We start from the raw sequence: 18386 nt of genomic DNA, 5'->3' as shown, positions 1-18386 counted from the left end.
CGAGCTGTTCTGTACACATTCCATTGCTCCGGTGTTTTATCAGCAAGAAACTCATGATACAATCATTTCTTTGTGTGTACCATGTCTTTGACAGTGTCATTCCAAAGCCACATATCTCTATCAATCTTCTGTCATTCTTGGTTTTGTTGTCCCTAGAATTGCATGTGCAGCTTCGTGATCAGACCCTTTCAGTTTCTCCTAGCTTTCTTCAACTGTGGTAATTGGTGGCAAAATAATTTGGGCTATGATGTCGGATTCCTTATCCTTGAATTTCCACCATTTGATTCTCGCAGGTCCTGTGTGATCTACGTGCTTGTTTATTGGCAATTTGATTCGTAGCTTACAGATCAATGGATGGTGTTGTGTCACAACTGTTTCATAGGGGATGACCTTTGCATCGAGCACATGTTTGAGATCACAGCGTCTCATGAGGATGTAGTCAATCTGTGTGGTGTTAGTGATGCTGTAATACGTGAGTCACACTTTTTGAACCATGTGTTCACAATTGTCAGGTTATGAGCTTCTGAAAAATTGAAGATATGCTAACCATCGTCATTTTTTCTATGAATCCATGCCCACTGATGAGCAGTATGTTATTCCTTTCTGCACTCTACATGCCCATTCAGATCACCATTGATAATGATGTAATCTTCTGGGGGAACTTCAGCAGTCTTTGTATCAAGCATCGTCCAAAAGACGTCCTTGATGGAAGTTGCTTGGCCAGGTTGTGGAGCATAGGCACTGAAAAAGTGGATTTTTCTGCGATCTGTGATGTTCACAATCTTCATCAGGCTATCATCACCTCAGAGATACTGTCAAACTTGGATGATACTATAATGCCAATGCCACTAGGTGTTCTGCATGTGCCCTTACACATCAACTTGTAACTGCATCCAATGTCATACAATTTGCTTCCACACCACTGTGTTTCTTGCGCTGCACGGATGTCTATGCGCCAGGTTCCAAGGGCTTTAGATAGTTCGTTGTATCATCCAGTCATGGTGCCAACATCGAGTGTTGCAAGAGGGGATGTGAGGGCTAGTTTGTTTAGCCATCACTGCCCATGTGGCGGTAACCTTTGCATATTTCTCACACTGACCAGGCTGTGCCGACGTGCGTCACCTACGGGGGACACCTAGCCTTTGTACCAGATCCAGAAGGCAACATTTCCACAAACATGTGACAGAATTTTTAAGGTCGGCTTGTCATATAGCCTGACACCAAGCATTTTAGAACTACTGCCAGCATGAGGAAAGGCCACTCCTGACATGGAGAACAGATGCCTGATGCAGCCACTCCTAACATGGAGTACAGATGCTGCTGAAGTTGTTTCCTCCACTTTCTTTGCCACTGGGTCTCCAGACCTCATCCGCTGTTGAAGTTGTTGACTAACTTCAAGAGAAATGGAAAAGGAAGGGCTCCGACAATCAAAGAATGAGCTATTGGAAGCACAACGGCAAGGGCCATGAAAGAGAGAAAGAGGGAAATGAAAGACTCCCTAGGCCTCGGATGCCCTAATACCATCGGGGTCGGAAGTGAGCAAGAGTTGACCGAGGATGGTCAATAGGAAAGAAAACAGGAGGGACCTGGCACAAGTGGAATCATTGCCAGGCCCAGCTTGAGTCCCCATGCTTGCCATGCACGTCACACAAGACACGTGCCCCTGAGTATAAGCATATGGCCGATATAAATGGTAATATATTACCACATATAGGAGCTTGCATAAACATGACTGACACATTCCAAGTTAGAGAACAGACTGTTACACCAAAAAGAGTCCACACAATACTTTGCTGCCAAGAACCAGAGAGGCATTTTCCCCACATGGCAGTGATATTATTAGTCGAACTCCCCGCTGACCCCATCCCCCTCAAAATGCGGAGCATGAGAGGAGCTGAGGCGCACTGGGTGTTGTGCTGGAAGCTGCTTATGGCTGGTTTTGACTAGTCATGCAGCAAAGTGCAAGCGATGCATTTCAGTTTGTGGCATTTACTGTTGATAAACGAGCTGTAGCTAGTACATAACACTAAAGCGGTAATCTTGCAGATGTCAGGGTAAATGGTGAGTCATTTGAAGTGAGTGTGTCCATGTCAGCTGGTGTCAGGGACAAGACCATAGAAGTTGGGCCTGGGGTGGTGACTGGCTCATCAGTAGTCTGAACTGAAGCAAGGAGTGGAAACAATAGAATCCTTGATTGCATGATCCTGTCGGTGCTGAGGCCCGACATGAGTGTGGCCAAATCGACATCCAAAGTCTGTGATCAACATTTGATGGCTGTGGAGTGGTGCAAGAAAACTGGCGCACCATATATCTGTTGTCCAACTGACTGTCATCATAACGGATATTGATGACAATGTTGTTGCCAACTAACTTGATGGAGATATCTTGCAGAAGGAAGCTGTGAATGTAGATGTTGAATTTGAAAGAAAAAAAAAAAAATGTGCTGTGGCTAGAGCCTCCTGTCGGGTAGACAGGTCAACTGGTAGAAGTCTTTTGAATTGATGACACTTTGGTGACTTGCGCATCAGTGAGGATGAGACGATGATGATGAAGACTTTGAGTGCGCACAAGGTGGAGGAAGCACATCAGGCGTAAGCTCAGTGCTATCTGTGACTGATAGCATCCATGCGGTTCTCAATCTGTTAGCAGAGATGATGGAGCATTTACCATTAACAATAATGTAAAATGTTTGTTCACATCAGATCACTCTATATGAGCTAGAATATGGGGAATGAGAAGAGGGGGACCAGGTTTGATGGTGTTGTCACGCAGCATGACATGGGACCACAAGGCCAGCACCATGTGCATGAGCACACGAGGTGTGGAGTGTGGAGCAGTATGGGGGGATTGCAGGCAGGCTACATGCTGGCGCATGCATGAAATTAGTGTTGAGAGGTTGGAGTTGTGAGGAGAGAGTGAGTTTGAGTGACAAAATTTTTAGGGAGGAATAAAGGTTTGCTTTAGAGGAGCTCCTCAAGGGAGGCATGAACATCTTGTGTATAGAGTGCATGTACCCTGAGCAGCACCCAAGAAAAGGGTCCACGATTTATTGTGGCACATCTGAGTGGCCTTGAGGGTCTAGTGCCAGCGTTCGACCAGCCTATTATTCTGTGGGTGGTATGCTGTCGGTGTCACATAGGTTACACAATTCTAAGAATAACATGATCACTCATAACAGGAATTGGGCCACCAAAATGGAAGATCCAGTTATTGACAAATGCTTTGGTGACTGTTTCTGCTGTGATGTCTCTGGTGGGTGTGGCTTCCATGCATCACGTAACTCTGTCTATAATGGAGAAGATACGTCCAGACCTTTCTGACTCTAGGATGGGCATGATGAGATCTACATGGATGTACTGGAAACACCATGGGGAATCTTGAATAAGCCTATTGGAGGCTGTGCATGGTCCCAACTTTACTCCTTTTGCTGGCAACGTAAGTATCAGCCCAGGTCTTACAGTCTTTTATCATATTTGGCCACATGAAGCATTCTGTCAAAAGCTTGACCAACAGTTGAATCCTGGAGTATGAAAGATTGTGCAGGCTGTTGAACGTACTTTTCTGGAAATGGCCAGGTATGACTGGACAGTGTCTGTTCTCTGAAGTATCACACAGTACACCTTTACTAAAGCCCAGAAATCAGTGGTGTTTGAAGGGTAGTCTGGTGTTCAGGTCATGGAGTAGGTCCATGATCTGTTGTTGATTGTGGAACTGAGTGTCTGTGAGTTGGTCATAGTCTGTGTGATGTGCTCATGTATATTCAGGACAGGTAGTCAGCAACAACATTTTGTGCACCCTTAAGGAGTCTGATATTGGTAGTAAATTGTGTGATATAGCCAAGGTGGCGGAAGCACTGGGCGGCAGAATCAGTTGACAGGTTTTTGATGGTATCTGCGAGGGCACGGTTATCTGTGTAGATTGTGAGGGGTCAGCCTTTGATGTCATCATGAAAGTAATGTAGCACTTTGTACACCATGAGCAGTATTGAAGGTGGATCACTTTTGTCGCAAATTAGACAATTTCCATGAGAAGAAATGCAGTGGTTGGGTAATACTCCCAAGTACCTGTCGTTTAATGACACAAACAGCGTAGGTGATTGCATCCATGGTGATTGAAGGGTGAGAGCATGGGCAAGGGTTGCAGCCTGTCCAAGGTTGTCTTTCATGCTGTCAAATGTTTGTTGCATGAGTGGAGTCTGCACAAGCTGAGCTGGTATTTGCTGGTTTTGTTTTTGTCTGCCAGTACCTCAGTTAGAGGTAGCAGGGTGGTGTCTGCATTAGGGAGGTGGCACTGGTAGAAGTTCATCATGCCCAGGAAATGACATAATTCTTGGTAGTCCAGAAGTGGTGTCAACAGTTTGATCTGATACATTTTCTCAGGAGTGAAGCGGATACCGTTAACCTCAATGAGGTTGAGGTTGCCTCAACTGACACTTGGCATTGGTAACGATAACTCCATTCTGTGGTAGCGTGTCAAAAGCTAGTTGAGGTTGTGCTCATGCTTTTTCGGTGTGGGGGTGAAAATGATTATATCATTCAGATACAAGGTCTGTTCAATTTTGTCCACAAAATTTTTCTAGCTTACTTTTCACTTATTGTGTATGGTCTCCTACAAAACACTCTCTTCTACAATTGATAAACAATTCCCAACACTGCTTCCACTTCCAGAAGCACTCTTGGTACGCCTCTTGTTGAACACATGAAGTGCCATCTGTGACTTTTCTTTTATCTCATCTATCGTTGCAAATCAACAGCGTTTTCAACTTTGAAAACCATCAGCCAGGTCTGGAGAGTACAAAGGATGGGGCAGCACAGTGATTTAGTTTTTCATGCAATGGTCATGATTGTGTGGGTGCATTATCATGATGCAAGGGCCACAAATTGTCTCATCACTTTTCAGCCCATTTCCTTCTCACAGTTTCTCGCAGGCATCACAACACATCTTGATAGTACCATCAATTAACAGTTTGTCCCTGTGGTACAAATTTGTGATAAACTAATCTTTCATAGTCAAAGAAAACAATCGGCATGGGTTTGATGTTTGACCTGATCTGACAAGCTGTTTAGGTCTTTGAGAACCTTTTGTGATCCATGTGAAGATAGAACCTTGGTGTCAACATCATAATTGTAGACCCACATCTCATAAACAGCTGTCATTCTCTTAAGGAACATCTCATTTTCATTTGTGCAATCCAAAAGCTCTTTACAGATTGCAAGATGAAGGTCTTTCTGGTCATGACTCATGAGCCACGGGATGAACTTGGTGGCAACATGATGCATTCAAAGAGGCTGTGTCAGGATTTCATGAATGATCCAACTGATATGTTACATTCTTCTGCCATCTCTCGGATAGTAAGTCTTCAACTGGCATGCACAGTTTTGTTGACATTTCTGACATGAGCATTGTTGGTAGCTGTCAAAGTGCACCCTAAATGAAAGTCATCTTTTAACTTCCATCTGGCCATTTTTAAACCATGTGAATAATTCGTAACACCGAGTATAGATTAAGCACTCATCACAATAGGCTTCCTGCATCATTTGGTGGGTCTCTGTAAAGATTTCCTTGAGGTTCAGGCAAAATTCAAAAAGGCTGAATGGCATAATGACAGCAATCTTTGGAATGCCCTCCTCTGTCATAGGAATTTGTAAGTATGCTTTCTTGTGGTCTACCATACTGAAGATTGATTCACCCTGTAAGAATGTGCAAAGTTTTGCAAGTTGGGGATTGGATAACTGTCACTTACGGTGCATCACTTTATAGCTCTGTAATCACCACACAAACACCAAGGACTATCTTTCTTTAAGACAAGTTTAATGGGTGGCACCCAGTCACTATTGGAGGGTCGTACGAACTTAGCAGTTCATCTACAGAAGCCTTTGCTGCATGTGGTTTGTTTGGGGGAAGGCAGCACAGTTGGCATCAAAGAGGTGCATTTGATGTGGTGAGAATTCAACGTACAGTTCCATTTCAGACAGCACTGTGTGTAAGGGGTGTAGGGGCATGTGAGGGTGATGTGTTGGTTCCACCAGTGGGTTCATGGACAGTATCTAATAGCACGCTTCACTAACTCTGGTTATGGCAACCAGTGGCTTGATTGAGTCAGTCTGCGAGATGCACCATGACTCTGTAGGGAGCATCAATGCCTCTTTAGGTTGAACTCAACATTGATGTAAACTGGCAATATTGTGCCATGTGTCCTCCAATGTGATAGTAACTATAGCAATACACTGGCAAATGTCATTATTTCCTCTCATGTATGAGTGTTGTAAAGGCGTATGTTACAATATTGAGTCTGGAGTGATTCAATCTAATTGAGAATGGTGAGGCACTGAGGGAGGTGTTCATCAGGATTGATGGCGAGAGGGCTAGTAGACATAAACAAGATTCTTCAGCAGGATGAGGGGAGTTAGTTACTGATGACACTGATCGTGGGGTGACTGCCATCCTGCAAGCCAGGTCTAGTAGCAGCTGGTAGTGCTGTAAGAAGTCTGCATCTAGGGTGGGTTCTGCAACATGACAACACATGGAGCCGTACTGGTCGGGGACATGGTGCTGATGTCAGTGCCTGCATCAACAAGTAGATAGTTTTGTGTTGTGCAGTGAAACATGTAGCAGCGAGAGCCAAAAGGTCATGGTTGAGATGCTTGTATGTCACACATGTTCTGTTTATGGAGGCAGCTTTACTGATGGGAGTGACTCAGTGCACTGATTGCAGGCCACTGTTCAGAAGCACACATGGTGTCCAACAGTTATGTGCTACGTCCTTGAACTGAGAGTGAAACCAGCAGTAATGTGTGGGGGTGGCAGGGGTAGCAGGAAAATCTGTGTTGGTGAGTGGGCAGGACTTTGTGACAACACACTGAAGGTCATTGTCCCTCATCGTAGCTGGTGCTGGTAGCTCAAGAGGAATCAGGTGGTCAGCCTCAGCAGTGTTGTGGCAGGTTGCACAGTGAGAAGGCCATCAGTCAGCAATTTGTGCATTATTAGCTGGATGACTGATGCTTTGTCAGTGCCGGCTGATGACATATATTCTACTTGTGGGCCATAATTTCACATCAAGGGGTTCCTGTTCATGCAAAATCACCATGAATTGCACCTGTGACGGCAATTTAATGACCCACAAAGTCCACAGACAGTGGTCAGGCATTAGGCTTCTTATCCACTTTGGATTTACAGGTGGTGCTATAGCTGTGAAGGACTGCTGTCACCAATGGCTTCCTCTTGATAACCCGTTTGAGCTGTTTTTAGGTGTCTGAGACAAAAGCTGGAGCAGCAGTGACTTGGCCATATTGTACTTGTTTACTGGGGTGGTGTTCTCACCAAGATGGCTCATGAGAGTGACACATTTAGCACTGTCCTCAGTTATTCCATGTGTAGTCATGACGCACTCACTGTTGGTGAATCACATTGTATTGCGGGTTGATTGGCACAGAACGGTGGAAGCTTGAAATGTTGAACAGAAAGTAGATAAGTAGTCCCAAGGCTGTATATGTAGTGTAGACTGGTGTACGAGTGGAACCAGTGTAGTGAAACCTAGTGCATCAAGTATAGTTGCTGTGTTGTTAGTTAGTAGTTGACACAGCCATAGAAACTATTGTGATGCATGCAGCCAAATTGCGGATATGCCTGATGTACATGGGTGAGAAAAATGGATCAGAATGTTGCACAGCCCAAAGTGCAGAAACACTGAAAATGTCATGGGTGCCGTGTACATGGACTGCACTTCTAGTGAAGTGTATGTTTGACATCATTGCTCAGGTAGAAGGTCAGCATTGTTCACACTTGGTGCATGGCACTATTGTATCACATTTTTGGTTTAGGCATGGTCTGATGACACACAGTCAGTTGCATGGTGGTGTAGCACAGCTTTTAACAAACACTGCATAGTGGGAAAGTCTCTGTCTTCTCATGGTAACTGTAGAACTCCGGATTCCACAAAAGGCTGCATTGTTGTTACATAGTTACTGGTGTTGTTGTACCATGAGAAACACAGCTAGGTGCGGTTGTTGTGGGTCCCAGTATTGTTCCTTGCTACATTGGCAGTAAAAGAATGTAAACCATACACAGTGATTTATTACCAAATATAGGAACTTTTTCGTAAACATGACTGGTGTATTCCAATTCTGAGAACAGGCTTATTCGAGAGTCCACATACTGCTGCCAGGAACCAGAGAGGTATTTTTCCCTCACAGCAGCAGTGTTGAGTCCCCATACTCCTTTAAATTGCTTCAAAAATGCATTTGGATGTTCAGGGCCATGGGGTTTCAACTTAAGAAATTCCTTCTGGTTGTTGTTGTTGTGGTCTTCAGTCCAGAGACTGGTTTGATGCAGCTCTCCATGCTACTCTATCCTGTGCAAGCTTCATCTCCCAGTACCTACTGCAACCTATATACTTCTGAATCTGTTCAGTGTATTCATCTCTTGGTCTTTCTCTACGATTTTTACCTTCAACGCTGCCCTCCAGTACCAAATAGGTGGTCCCTTGATGCCTCAGAATATGCCCTACCAACCTATCCCTTCTTCTAGTCAAGTTGTACCACAAATTTCTCTTCTCCCCAATTCTATTCAATACCTCCTCATTAGTTATGTGATCTACACAGCTAATCTTCAGCATTCTTCTGTAGCACCACATTTAGCTTCTATTCTCTTCTTGTCTAAACTATTTATTGTCTACGTTTCACTTCCATACATGGCTACACTCCATACAAATACTTTCAGAAACGACTTCCTGACACTTAAATCTATACCCGATGTTAACAAATTTCTCTTCTTCAGAAACACTTTCTTTCCCATTGCCAGTTTACATTTTATATCCTCTCTACTTCGACCATCATCAGTTATTTTGCTCCTTCTGTTATGTTGCAATATCACCCAAAAATTATGTGTAGTGCTAGCAGATCCAACATTCCTTTGTATTTTTGTTTAGTTATTTCGTGTACACGCTCCTCCAAACAAATGGAAGCACTTGTCACTACTTATGACAACAAATTCCCTGATATGTTCTGACACATCTACTCCATTTCGCTCTTCTGGGATTTGACTGTTTATGCTTTCAAATACCAAAGTGGATAGTCCTTTATATAATTTGACAACCAACCTCTTTGAGCTATTCTTGCATCTCTTTACAGACTAAATCACATTGTTTTACCATTTCAAGCTGCAAATACTTAGATAATTTGGCTGTAAGTCACATCTGTATTGGAAACTTTACGGTCTGAAGAGTCAATTTTTGTAGGTAACTCTTCTCAAGTGGCTTTAATACTAGTAGGTAGTTTGTCAAATTGCTTTAGCTTTTCTGCTTGAGACACCACAAGATATAATAATTCTTCCATTTTGTGAGTGGTGAAAGGCACAATAATAACAGCAGACTACATAACAACTGTGCAGCGGCTCACCGGGATATTGCTTCATCCATGCACAGTGCATTTGCAGTACAGTATAGCTTCCAATGCACCCAATTAATTGAACTATAAAATTCTCATACTGAGGGTTTTTCTTTTTTTTAGAGATTTTTTGTGATGAATTGTAGACATACAGTTGTCTAGTGTTGTACATTGGTGTCAAAACTGCATTATGACATATCAGAGTACCAGTACCAACCAGTCTGCTGACTGGCTGCCACACTGTGAAGTGAAGCAGCACTAACGTTGCACTCGTAACTTTGAAATCAGCATTCAAAATTATCTCTTATCATCAGCATACTGCTACTTGACCTGTGTGCCAAAAGCTTTTACTCAAGTGTGCAAATACACCTTGCTGTTGACCTCATTGCTATGGTCAACTATTTCCTTTCATTCAATTCTGCACAACAGAGGAGCAATGACACAGGTGAGAAGTAGTGTGGGCATGACAAACGAGTTTCCAGTAAAAGTAGGGTTACATCAAAGGTCTGCACTTAGTCCCTACCTCTTTGATTTACTTATGGATGTGCTGGTGAAAGATGTGAAGAAGGAAGCACCGTGGAATATGATGTTTGCAGATGATGTGGTTCTTTGTGAGCAGAGCATTGACAGACTTGAGGAAAAGCACGAGGATTGGAGGAAGGCACTAGAAGAAAGAGGGATGAAAATTAGCAGAAAAAAGTCAGAATATTTAGCACTGAAGGATGTGCAGATGAGGTCTTGAAAGATCCAGGATGATGTGCTGAAATTGGTCTGCAAATTTAAATACCTGGGGTCATACATACAGAGGGACGGAGGACTGGAAAGAGAGATACAACACCGAATAAATTGCAGTTGGAACAACTGGAGGAAAATGAGTGGAGTGTTGTATGACAAGAAGGTGAGCATTGGGTTGAAAGGGAAAGTGTACAAGTCAGTGGTAAGGCCTGCTATGATATATGGGGCAGAGACATGGCCAATCACAGTAGCCCAGGAAAGGAAGATGGAAGTGGTGGGAATGAGGATGCTGACGTGGATGTGTGGGGTAACAAGGAAGGACAGGATTAGAAATGAATTTGTTAGAGGGGTTGTGAAAGTGGGACCCATGGGGAAAAAGATACAAGAGAGCAGACTAAGGTGGTATGGACACTTACAGAGAAAAGGGGATGAGTATATTGGAAACAGAGTTGAAGATATAAAGATTGAAGGAGCGAGAAGGAGAGGAAGACTGAAGATGAGATGGAAGGATAAGATATACAGGGACCTAAGGGAGAAAAGATGGAAGAAGGAAGAGGCAATGGATAGAGTACTATGGAGGAGAAGGATCCAGAAGAGCAATGTCGACCCTACGTGACGTGGGACAAGGCGATGCCGAAGAAGAAGAAGAAAGAATTCTGCACAACAATTAAAATTTCTTTGTTTTCACAAAATGGAAATTATTTCTTCTTCAATATTTTAATTATGTTGAGGGACATTAAAGCATGTGCTCACTCTATATTCTTCAATGTTTACCTTGGTGGCTCTAGACAATGTCATATTTTCTTCTGTTACCTTTTGGAAATTCTTCTTATTTTTGATAACCTCTTATCTATGCCCCTTTTATCCACATCATACATTTATGACACTGAAATGGAATATGACTTCACTTTTCTGCGGCAGGACTAAGCCCAGAGGATGTGTTACCTTCCAGCTCCCTGATGCTGTACTGGATACGTTTTACTTGAATTATTTTCTTGTATGATCACCTTTCTTGAAGTATCTTACAGTGGACCTGCTATGCAGTCAAACCAACTGTTGCCATCTGCCTTCTTTTCTGTCTGCTGAGGGCAAAGTGTTGAAAGAGAGCTTTGAAGTATTCAAGCTACTAAATGACATAAACATCTGTCAATAGCGCTTCTGTATTTTGTTGCTCCAATATAACAATTACAGTCCTCAGTGAACAGATCTCTCATTAATCAATAGATCTTACCAACATTGCTCAACAGACTCTTGGAATAGAAAGGAATAGAATGACATTTTTCTTAAGCTTCTACCAACTGTTTTCCAGTTATTTTCATTGTCAGCAGTGCCTGTTGTTCTCTGATTTCCAGAACACTGCAAGCCATGATGCCAAAGTATAAGCAATACCAGCACAGCAGGTAAGGACACTTGATTGGTGTCACACTTTGCCAATGTCCCACTCATGCTTCTTTTATCATCTTTGCACATATGTCAAAGCAAGGTGCACTCTGTGCAAAGTTGTCTACTTAAAGACTATATAAACAATGTTTTTACAGTGTTATCTTTTATCAGCTTGAGAGGAAGAACTGCAACATGCTATTCTTAATGAACGACATGTCACACCACAAAGGCTGCACAGCAGTTTGAAGTTCTCTAATGAATGCTCGTGAGTTAATATGCAGGAGTTAAATAAAAGAGTAAAGACACCTTGAATGTCAAAATTTTAACAGTTAATTGTCGAAGCATTCATAACAAAGTCACTGAATTTACCATCCTCCAGAAAAGCTGTCATGCTCAAATTATTTCGGATGAGCCATAACAATTGTAGAATCATCCAAAGAAAGTTGCCACACAGTAGTATGGAACTACTCTGAACATCCAATATTATTTGGAGGCAACTTTAACCTACTGAATAAAGATCAGAACACCTACAGATGTCATGGACAGACAGTCTTGTGAAGTAGTTATTAACACGTTCTCTGAAAACTCTCGAGCAGCGTGTTCGATAAACCATACCCAGTGAAATATTTTAGACCTTGTAATAACGAACAGGTCTTACCTTATGACACTGCCACTATATAGACAGGAATTAGTGTTCTTGATATCATATCATCCGAGACTGGAACAACTTATCCATATCCTTTGCATAGAATCCAGCTACTTATCTCTGTGCCCAGAAATGAGGAACATACTACCCACATTCCTCCCTATCCTCGTCCTCCCCCCTCCCTCCCAACCCCTCTCAAAATGGTATTTGACTTTTATCCAATCTACACAATCATCCTTATGCCACATAGGCATGCCCCTATTTAAGACCAACATGCAAGACATGTTCAGTACGTCCATACAACACATCCTACTCCAGTCCCATCAGAGGCTTATCCTATCACATCAGAGGCTGCACATCTGTGAAAGCAGTCATGTTTTATAACAACTCTGCTGTAATTTCTGCATAGCGTTTTATGGAGTCATGACCCAAGGTAGGTAGAAATTTAATAGTTAGGCCACTCCTGGCTAATACACTGTCATCGGACAACACCCCCTGACATCACTGGGTACACTGAGACTGTGATGCTGTTCCTCAGTTTTATTTTTCATACTGATCACAAGTAGTTATGTCTTTTAGCTGTCATACATTTTAAAACAACTGCAGTTCTAATTAGCCAACCTGGAAGCATTATACAACAGGGTTAAAAAATAGAATGGAGTTACTCAATGCAGAAGAGTATTGTACATCTGGCTTTATTGCCCCTCACAGTTGTGTACATTTATTGTTTATAGTAATTATCAGATCAACATAAACCCTGCTGTTTAACATCAGGTTGTTGTTGTTGTTGTGGTCTTCAGTCCTGAGACTGGTTAGATGCAGTTCTCCATGCTACTCTATCCTGTGCAAGCTGCTTCATCTCCCAGTACCTACAGCAACCTACATCTCTTGGTCTCCCTCTACAATTTTTACCCTCCACATTGCCCTCCAACACTAAATTGGTGATCCCTTGATGCACACGACGACATGCTTCCCATTCGTCACTAAACTCGCCACATTTTCCAACAGACGTTGTTACATCACGAATGGCAGCCGATAATCTCGATTTCATTTGGCGATGTGTAATAAAGTCTTCTTTTAAAAGTATGTCTTGTTTGATCTTACAATAATTACTTTAAAAATATATCTTACTAAAGTAAATAATGTTGTTGTTGTTGTGGTCTTCAGTCCTGAGACTGGTATGATGCAGCTCTCCATGCTACTCTATCCTGTGCAAGCTTCTTCATCTCCCAGTACTTACTGCAACCTACATCATTCTGAATCTGCTTAGTGTATTCATCTCTTGGTTTTCCTCTACGATTTTTACTCTCCACGCTGCCCTCCAATGCTAAATTTGTGTTCCCTTGATGCCTCAGAACATGTCCTACCAACCAATCCCTTCTTCTAGTCAAGTTGTGCCACAAACTTCTCCTCTCCCCAATCCTCTCCAATACCTCCTCGTTAGTTATGTGATCTACCCATCTAATCTTCAGCATTCTTCTGTAGCACCACATTTCGAAAGCTTCTATTCTCTTCTTGTCCAAACTATGTATCATCCATGTTTCACTTCCATACATGGCTACACTCCATACAAATAATTTCAGAAATGACTCCCTGACACTTAAATCTATACTCGATGTTAACAAATTTCTCTTCTTCAGAAACACTTTCCTTGCCATTGCCAGTCTACATTTTATATCCTCTCTAGTTTGACTATCATCAGTTATTTTGCTCCCCAAATAGCAAAACACCTTTACTACTTTAAGTGTCTCATTTCCTAATCTAATTCCCTCAGCATCATCTGACTTAATTCGACTACATTCCATTATCCTCATTTTGCTTTTGTTGATGTTCATCTTATATCCTCCTTTCAAGAACTATCCATTCCATTCAACTGCTCTTCCAAGTCCTTTGCTGTCTCTGACAGAATCACAATGTCATCGGGAACCTCACATTTTTTATTCTTCTCTATGGATTTTAATACCTACTCCAAATTTTTCTTTTGTTTCCTTCACTGCTTGTTGATATACAGATTGAATAACATCGGGGAGAGGCTACAACCCTGTCTCACTCCCTTCCCAACCACTGATTCCATTTCATGCCCCTCGACTCTTATAACTGCCATATGGGTTCTGTACAAATTGTAAATACCCTTCGCTCCCTGTATTTTACCCCTGCCACCTTCAGAATTTGAAAGAGAGTGTTCCAGTCAACATTGTCAAAAGCTTTCTCTAAGTCTACAAATGCTAGAAACATCAGGTATGTTACACAAATCAATAAATAACACTGATGTTATTGTAAAAGGCATTCGTAAAAATATTCTTGGCCTCTACGAATGTATTCAGCCTTTAGAAATCACAGTAATTCAGTCTTAAACTGCAGTTTCTTTTGAAGCAATTATCTTGTTCAGCCTACTGTTGAAGTACTGTAGTGTACTCTTATACTGGGATATGCTGAACAATTTAACACAATTTTCAGAAGCAAGTTGTCTTTGCTCCTACCTTTGGTCACATTACAAGACAGATTTCTGATCAAACTAGTGCCTCGTTTGATGCTTAACTGAATGGAATAGTAGGTTTTGTAGTCTGTGTTAGCTTTTATCAAAGCTACAATTATTTGAAGAGATAGAATTGTCCTTTGCTTGAGGACCAAACATTGCATCCAGCATTCTCAGCCATGGCAGCAGTAAATTCTTTAACAATTTGTGGTGTAATGGGCTCTAAGCCTCTCTCAGGAGCCATTCCCTAATTGGCAGTTAATTTGAACTTCTGAACATGTTGTTCGATGGGGAAAGAAGGCCTCTATGTATTACTTAAATGCGCCGATACTTGTGAAAAGCAGCGGCACTATAGCTGTTGTTCTAATAAAACAGCATTACCAGTAAAGCCCACTCACCTTGTCCAGAAGTATATTGACTGTCTGCAATTGTAATGTTCACTGATGCTTCTGTTTCAACCCTACATTACCATACCAGTACCAGACATGACAACTAACAATGCAAATCCTGAGCACACATTCTGAGCAGCATTCCTATATAGCTGGATACCTATACAGTAAATTGCTTTCCATCTATACTGGCTTAAGTAGTGAAAGTTTAATTATAACTACCTTGTATAACTAATATGGAAGCTGCTTCAGTTAGCTTCAGTTAGCTTCAGTTAGCCACAAATAAGATGTATTTATCAGTCAGTGTGGATAGTGATGGGATAGTATCAGTATTCTATAATGTACCAATTGTTGAAATTGCCAGGAAACCACTTAAGAAGATTTTTGGAAGTTTGTTTGGCCATGATTGTAGGAAGGTGTTAAAGTCTTCAAGGAGTTTTGACATCCATGAACTCAGTTATTGGTTTCTTTAGTGATATAAGAAACATAGGAGTGTCTTATTGACAGCTATGTTGAACCTAGACTTCCTAGAGAATTACTTTTTCCAGGTTGCAGTCATGGTGCATTCCACAATGTCCAAAGCAAAAACAATATACTCTTTATAATAGTGACGGGAAATTCAAACACTATTCCTTTTAGTCAAATGAAACTGTATCGTTCCAGAGACCTTTTCAAGTTTCAAACATCTATGATGTATATATGCACACTGAAGTGACGAATGAAAATATGTGCCAGGCTGGGATTTGAAACTGGGTCTCCTCTACCTAGTGAGCAGGAGAGACGGGTTTTAATTCCAGCCTTGGTACAAATGTTCATTCATCACTTCAGTCTGCATACATACTATTCCTTTTTCTGATGGTGCTATATTGGTGGTGATGTAAGTCAGTCATCTGTCTATACTTCCACTGACATGTTAACAAAGGCTGAAGACTGCTACTGACGACATTCTTTCACTTTCTAAGTAAACATCAAATCTGCCCTGATGCGAAACTTTGTGACAAAACAGTTTATACATCATTATTAGCAGTTTTATGTTTCACTTAATCTTCTGTTAAGTCATGACCCAGCCATTAGCCTGCACTTTATTGTTATTAGGTTCTTAAGATCCTCATTTTTTGTGTTACTAATATGGCTGAATCTGCTCTAGATTCAGTACTTTTAGAAAACAATGATTCATAGCATCCTGTGTTTTATTGGTCATGTTGTTGCAATGAGTGACAGTACAGTTATGCCTATTCTTATTTAGCTCACTGGCAATGCAGATTTTACTAGGAAAGTAGCAACAACCCAAATCATGGCACTAGCCACGCATGAAAGCATTACTACTTGGAGACTGCTGCTAGTAACAATGCTTAGGTTGCTCTGTGCATCTCCAATGACATCACAACAGACAGTCCTGGGTGAGCAAGTTTCTTGCAGGAAGCCAGAATACGTCTCCCTGGACGTAACCATTAACCAGCTGGCTATCCAACCAAATGATGACCACCAACCTCCAGCTGAGAACAAAATTAAGCACCCAGTGGTAGAACATTAGTTTCAATGGCTGCTTAACAACCTAAGCCTTCTTTGGGGCTCTATGTGCACTAGCTCCTGCTGCAAACTTCTAAGACCATTCATCCTACAGTTATTCTCTGCAGTATCCCTCTCTTTTTGTCCCCTGATCCTCTCAGACACATCACTTTGCACTGCACACACCACCATCTGCTTCTGGCCTGAACTATCTCACTAGAGCCACACTTCTATCCCATGTACCTGGTGCATCTCCCTCTCAGCTGTCATATACCCTTCCCCTACCCTGCTTCCCACTCCCCATCTCTTTTTTCCTTTTGCCCATTCCACCAAACTTAAGGCATAACACCAGTCAGGCTGTAGTGCTGCAAGATGTAGCCAGTCAAGACAATGTAGCTGTGGAGTTGTATGGGTGCTCTTCAGCTCATTGGAGGTTTTGTCCAAAAGCTTATTTGCCTATTGATTAATCAGCACCTCAACTATTTATTTAGTTGTTACCATTACTCCTAAAATTATTAGTATATCCTAGTTCACCTTATAAATTGTAACATTTTATTGTGGTAGAATATATGAATGAAATTCCTGTCTTATAACTGGTGACAACCAAACCACCAAGCATCTGAAACAGGAAGTTGACATAAAAAATTGGTTAAGTCTTCTAGTTGCCTATTAAAGCAATGCAGAACATGAATATCATAATTTATTTCATTTCACAGCAGAAGGTTCTTCTCACTTGCTTTCTTTAATATGCATGTAATAGTGGCAGCTATATTTATTGAGGAGAAGTGATAAAGTTGTGGACAACAAATGAGACATTTTAGCTTCAGCTGAATTGCAGGAAAATGGAAAATACTACCATAAAATCATATGAACCATGCAAGACTTGATGCATCCAGAAATAACTGTATTGTTTTAAGGGGTATAGTTTTATACAAACATGAAAGCATAATCAATCATGTTATTGTTGTGGTCTGCAATCCAGAGACTGGTTTGATGCAGCTCTCCATGCTACTCTATCCTGTGTAAGCTTCATCTTCAATTACCTACTGCAACCAATATCCTTCTGAATCTGCTTAGTGTATTCATCTCTTGGTCTCCCTCTATGATTTTTACCCTCCACACTGCCCTCAAATACTAAATTGGTGATCCCTTGATGCCTCAGAACATCATAATGTAACTAAAATATGCCTTAGCTTGAAATATAACTATCAGAAACCACAGATTTGTTGCATATTCTGGCACACTTTTTTTAAAAAAACAACGGGGAAAAAAACTTTGTAAGAAATAAAACTAATTTACAGTTGAAAAATGAATATATTTTGCATGAAATAATCACTAAGCTTTTTGTTAAAACAAAGTACATTCTCATTCCATAAATCTGTTGCACAGAGTAACATGTTGCTGCCGTAGAAATTATGGTTTAATTTTATTTGATTTTTCATTCCATAATGACAAAGTGTCATAGTTTTATGCTAAGTAACACTGTCAGTAATTACAAGAGAAAACCCAAGACTTCAATATAACAGTCATATTCATTTGACTTGAAACGTTATATGTTTACAAATGCAGCAAATCTAATGTATTGCTGTCAGACTGTACTCCAACCATTACATGAGCCTCAGTCTTCACGCAATTTATCTTGAATTCGTTGAATGCTGCGCAAAAGTCTAGTTAGTAGGAATGCAACAGATGTTTCACGTGGCCCGGTTCGTCGACCTTCCTTGCCTGCAGTTGCTAAGCTGGGGTTACTAACACGCTGCATGAGAGCCTTTGTCTGTCGTTTCAGTACTGTCACCTGTAGGCATACATCAACAAACAACAAACTCTACATGAGAAAGACACAAAGGCAAACAGTATCAAAATTA

General features: G+C 41.4%; 1 protein-coding gene across 5 annotated transcripts in view; it reads right to left on the bottom strand.

Moving 5' to 3' along the window:
* Window positions 1-17815: 17815 nt before the first annotated feature.
* The window catches only part of LOC126284018 (uncharacterized), a 205100-nt gene continuing 204529 nt past the window's right edge, over window positions 17816-18386 (bottom strand). For all 5 annotated transcript variants that reach the window (XM_049982563.1, XM_049982566.1, XM_049982564.1 and 2 more), the window contains one exon: window positions 17816-18316. In XM_049982563.1, coding sequence (XP_049838520.1) covers window positions 18140-18316 — 177 coding nt within the window. In that variant the 3' untranslated portion in view covers window positions 17816-18139. The remainder of the gene's footprint in view (window positions 18317-18386) is intronic.

This window comes from Schistocerca gregaria, chromosome 8, assembly GCF_023897955.1.
Source record: "Schistocerca gregaria isolate iqSchGreg1 chromosome 8, iqSchGreg1.2, whole genome shotgun sequence".
In the NCBI taxonomy this organism is placed as follows: Eukaryota; Metazoa; Arthropoda; class Insecta; order Orthoptera; family Acrididae; genus Schistocerca; species Schistocerca gregaria.
Note: the sequence above shows the minus strand (reverse complement) of the source record. Positions and strands in the feature narration are given on the sequence as shown.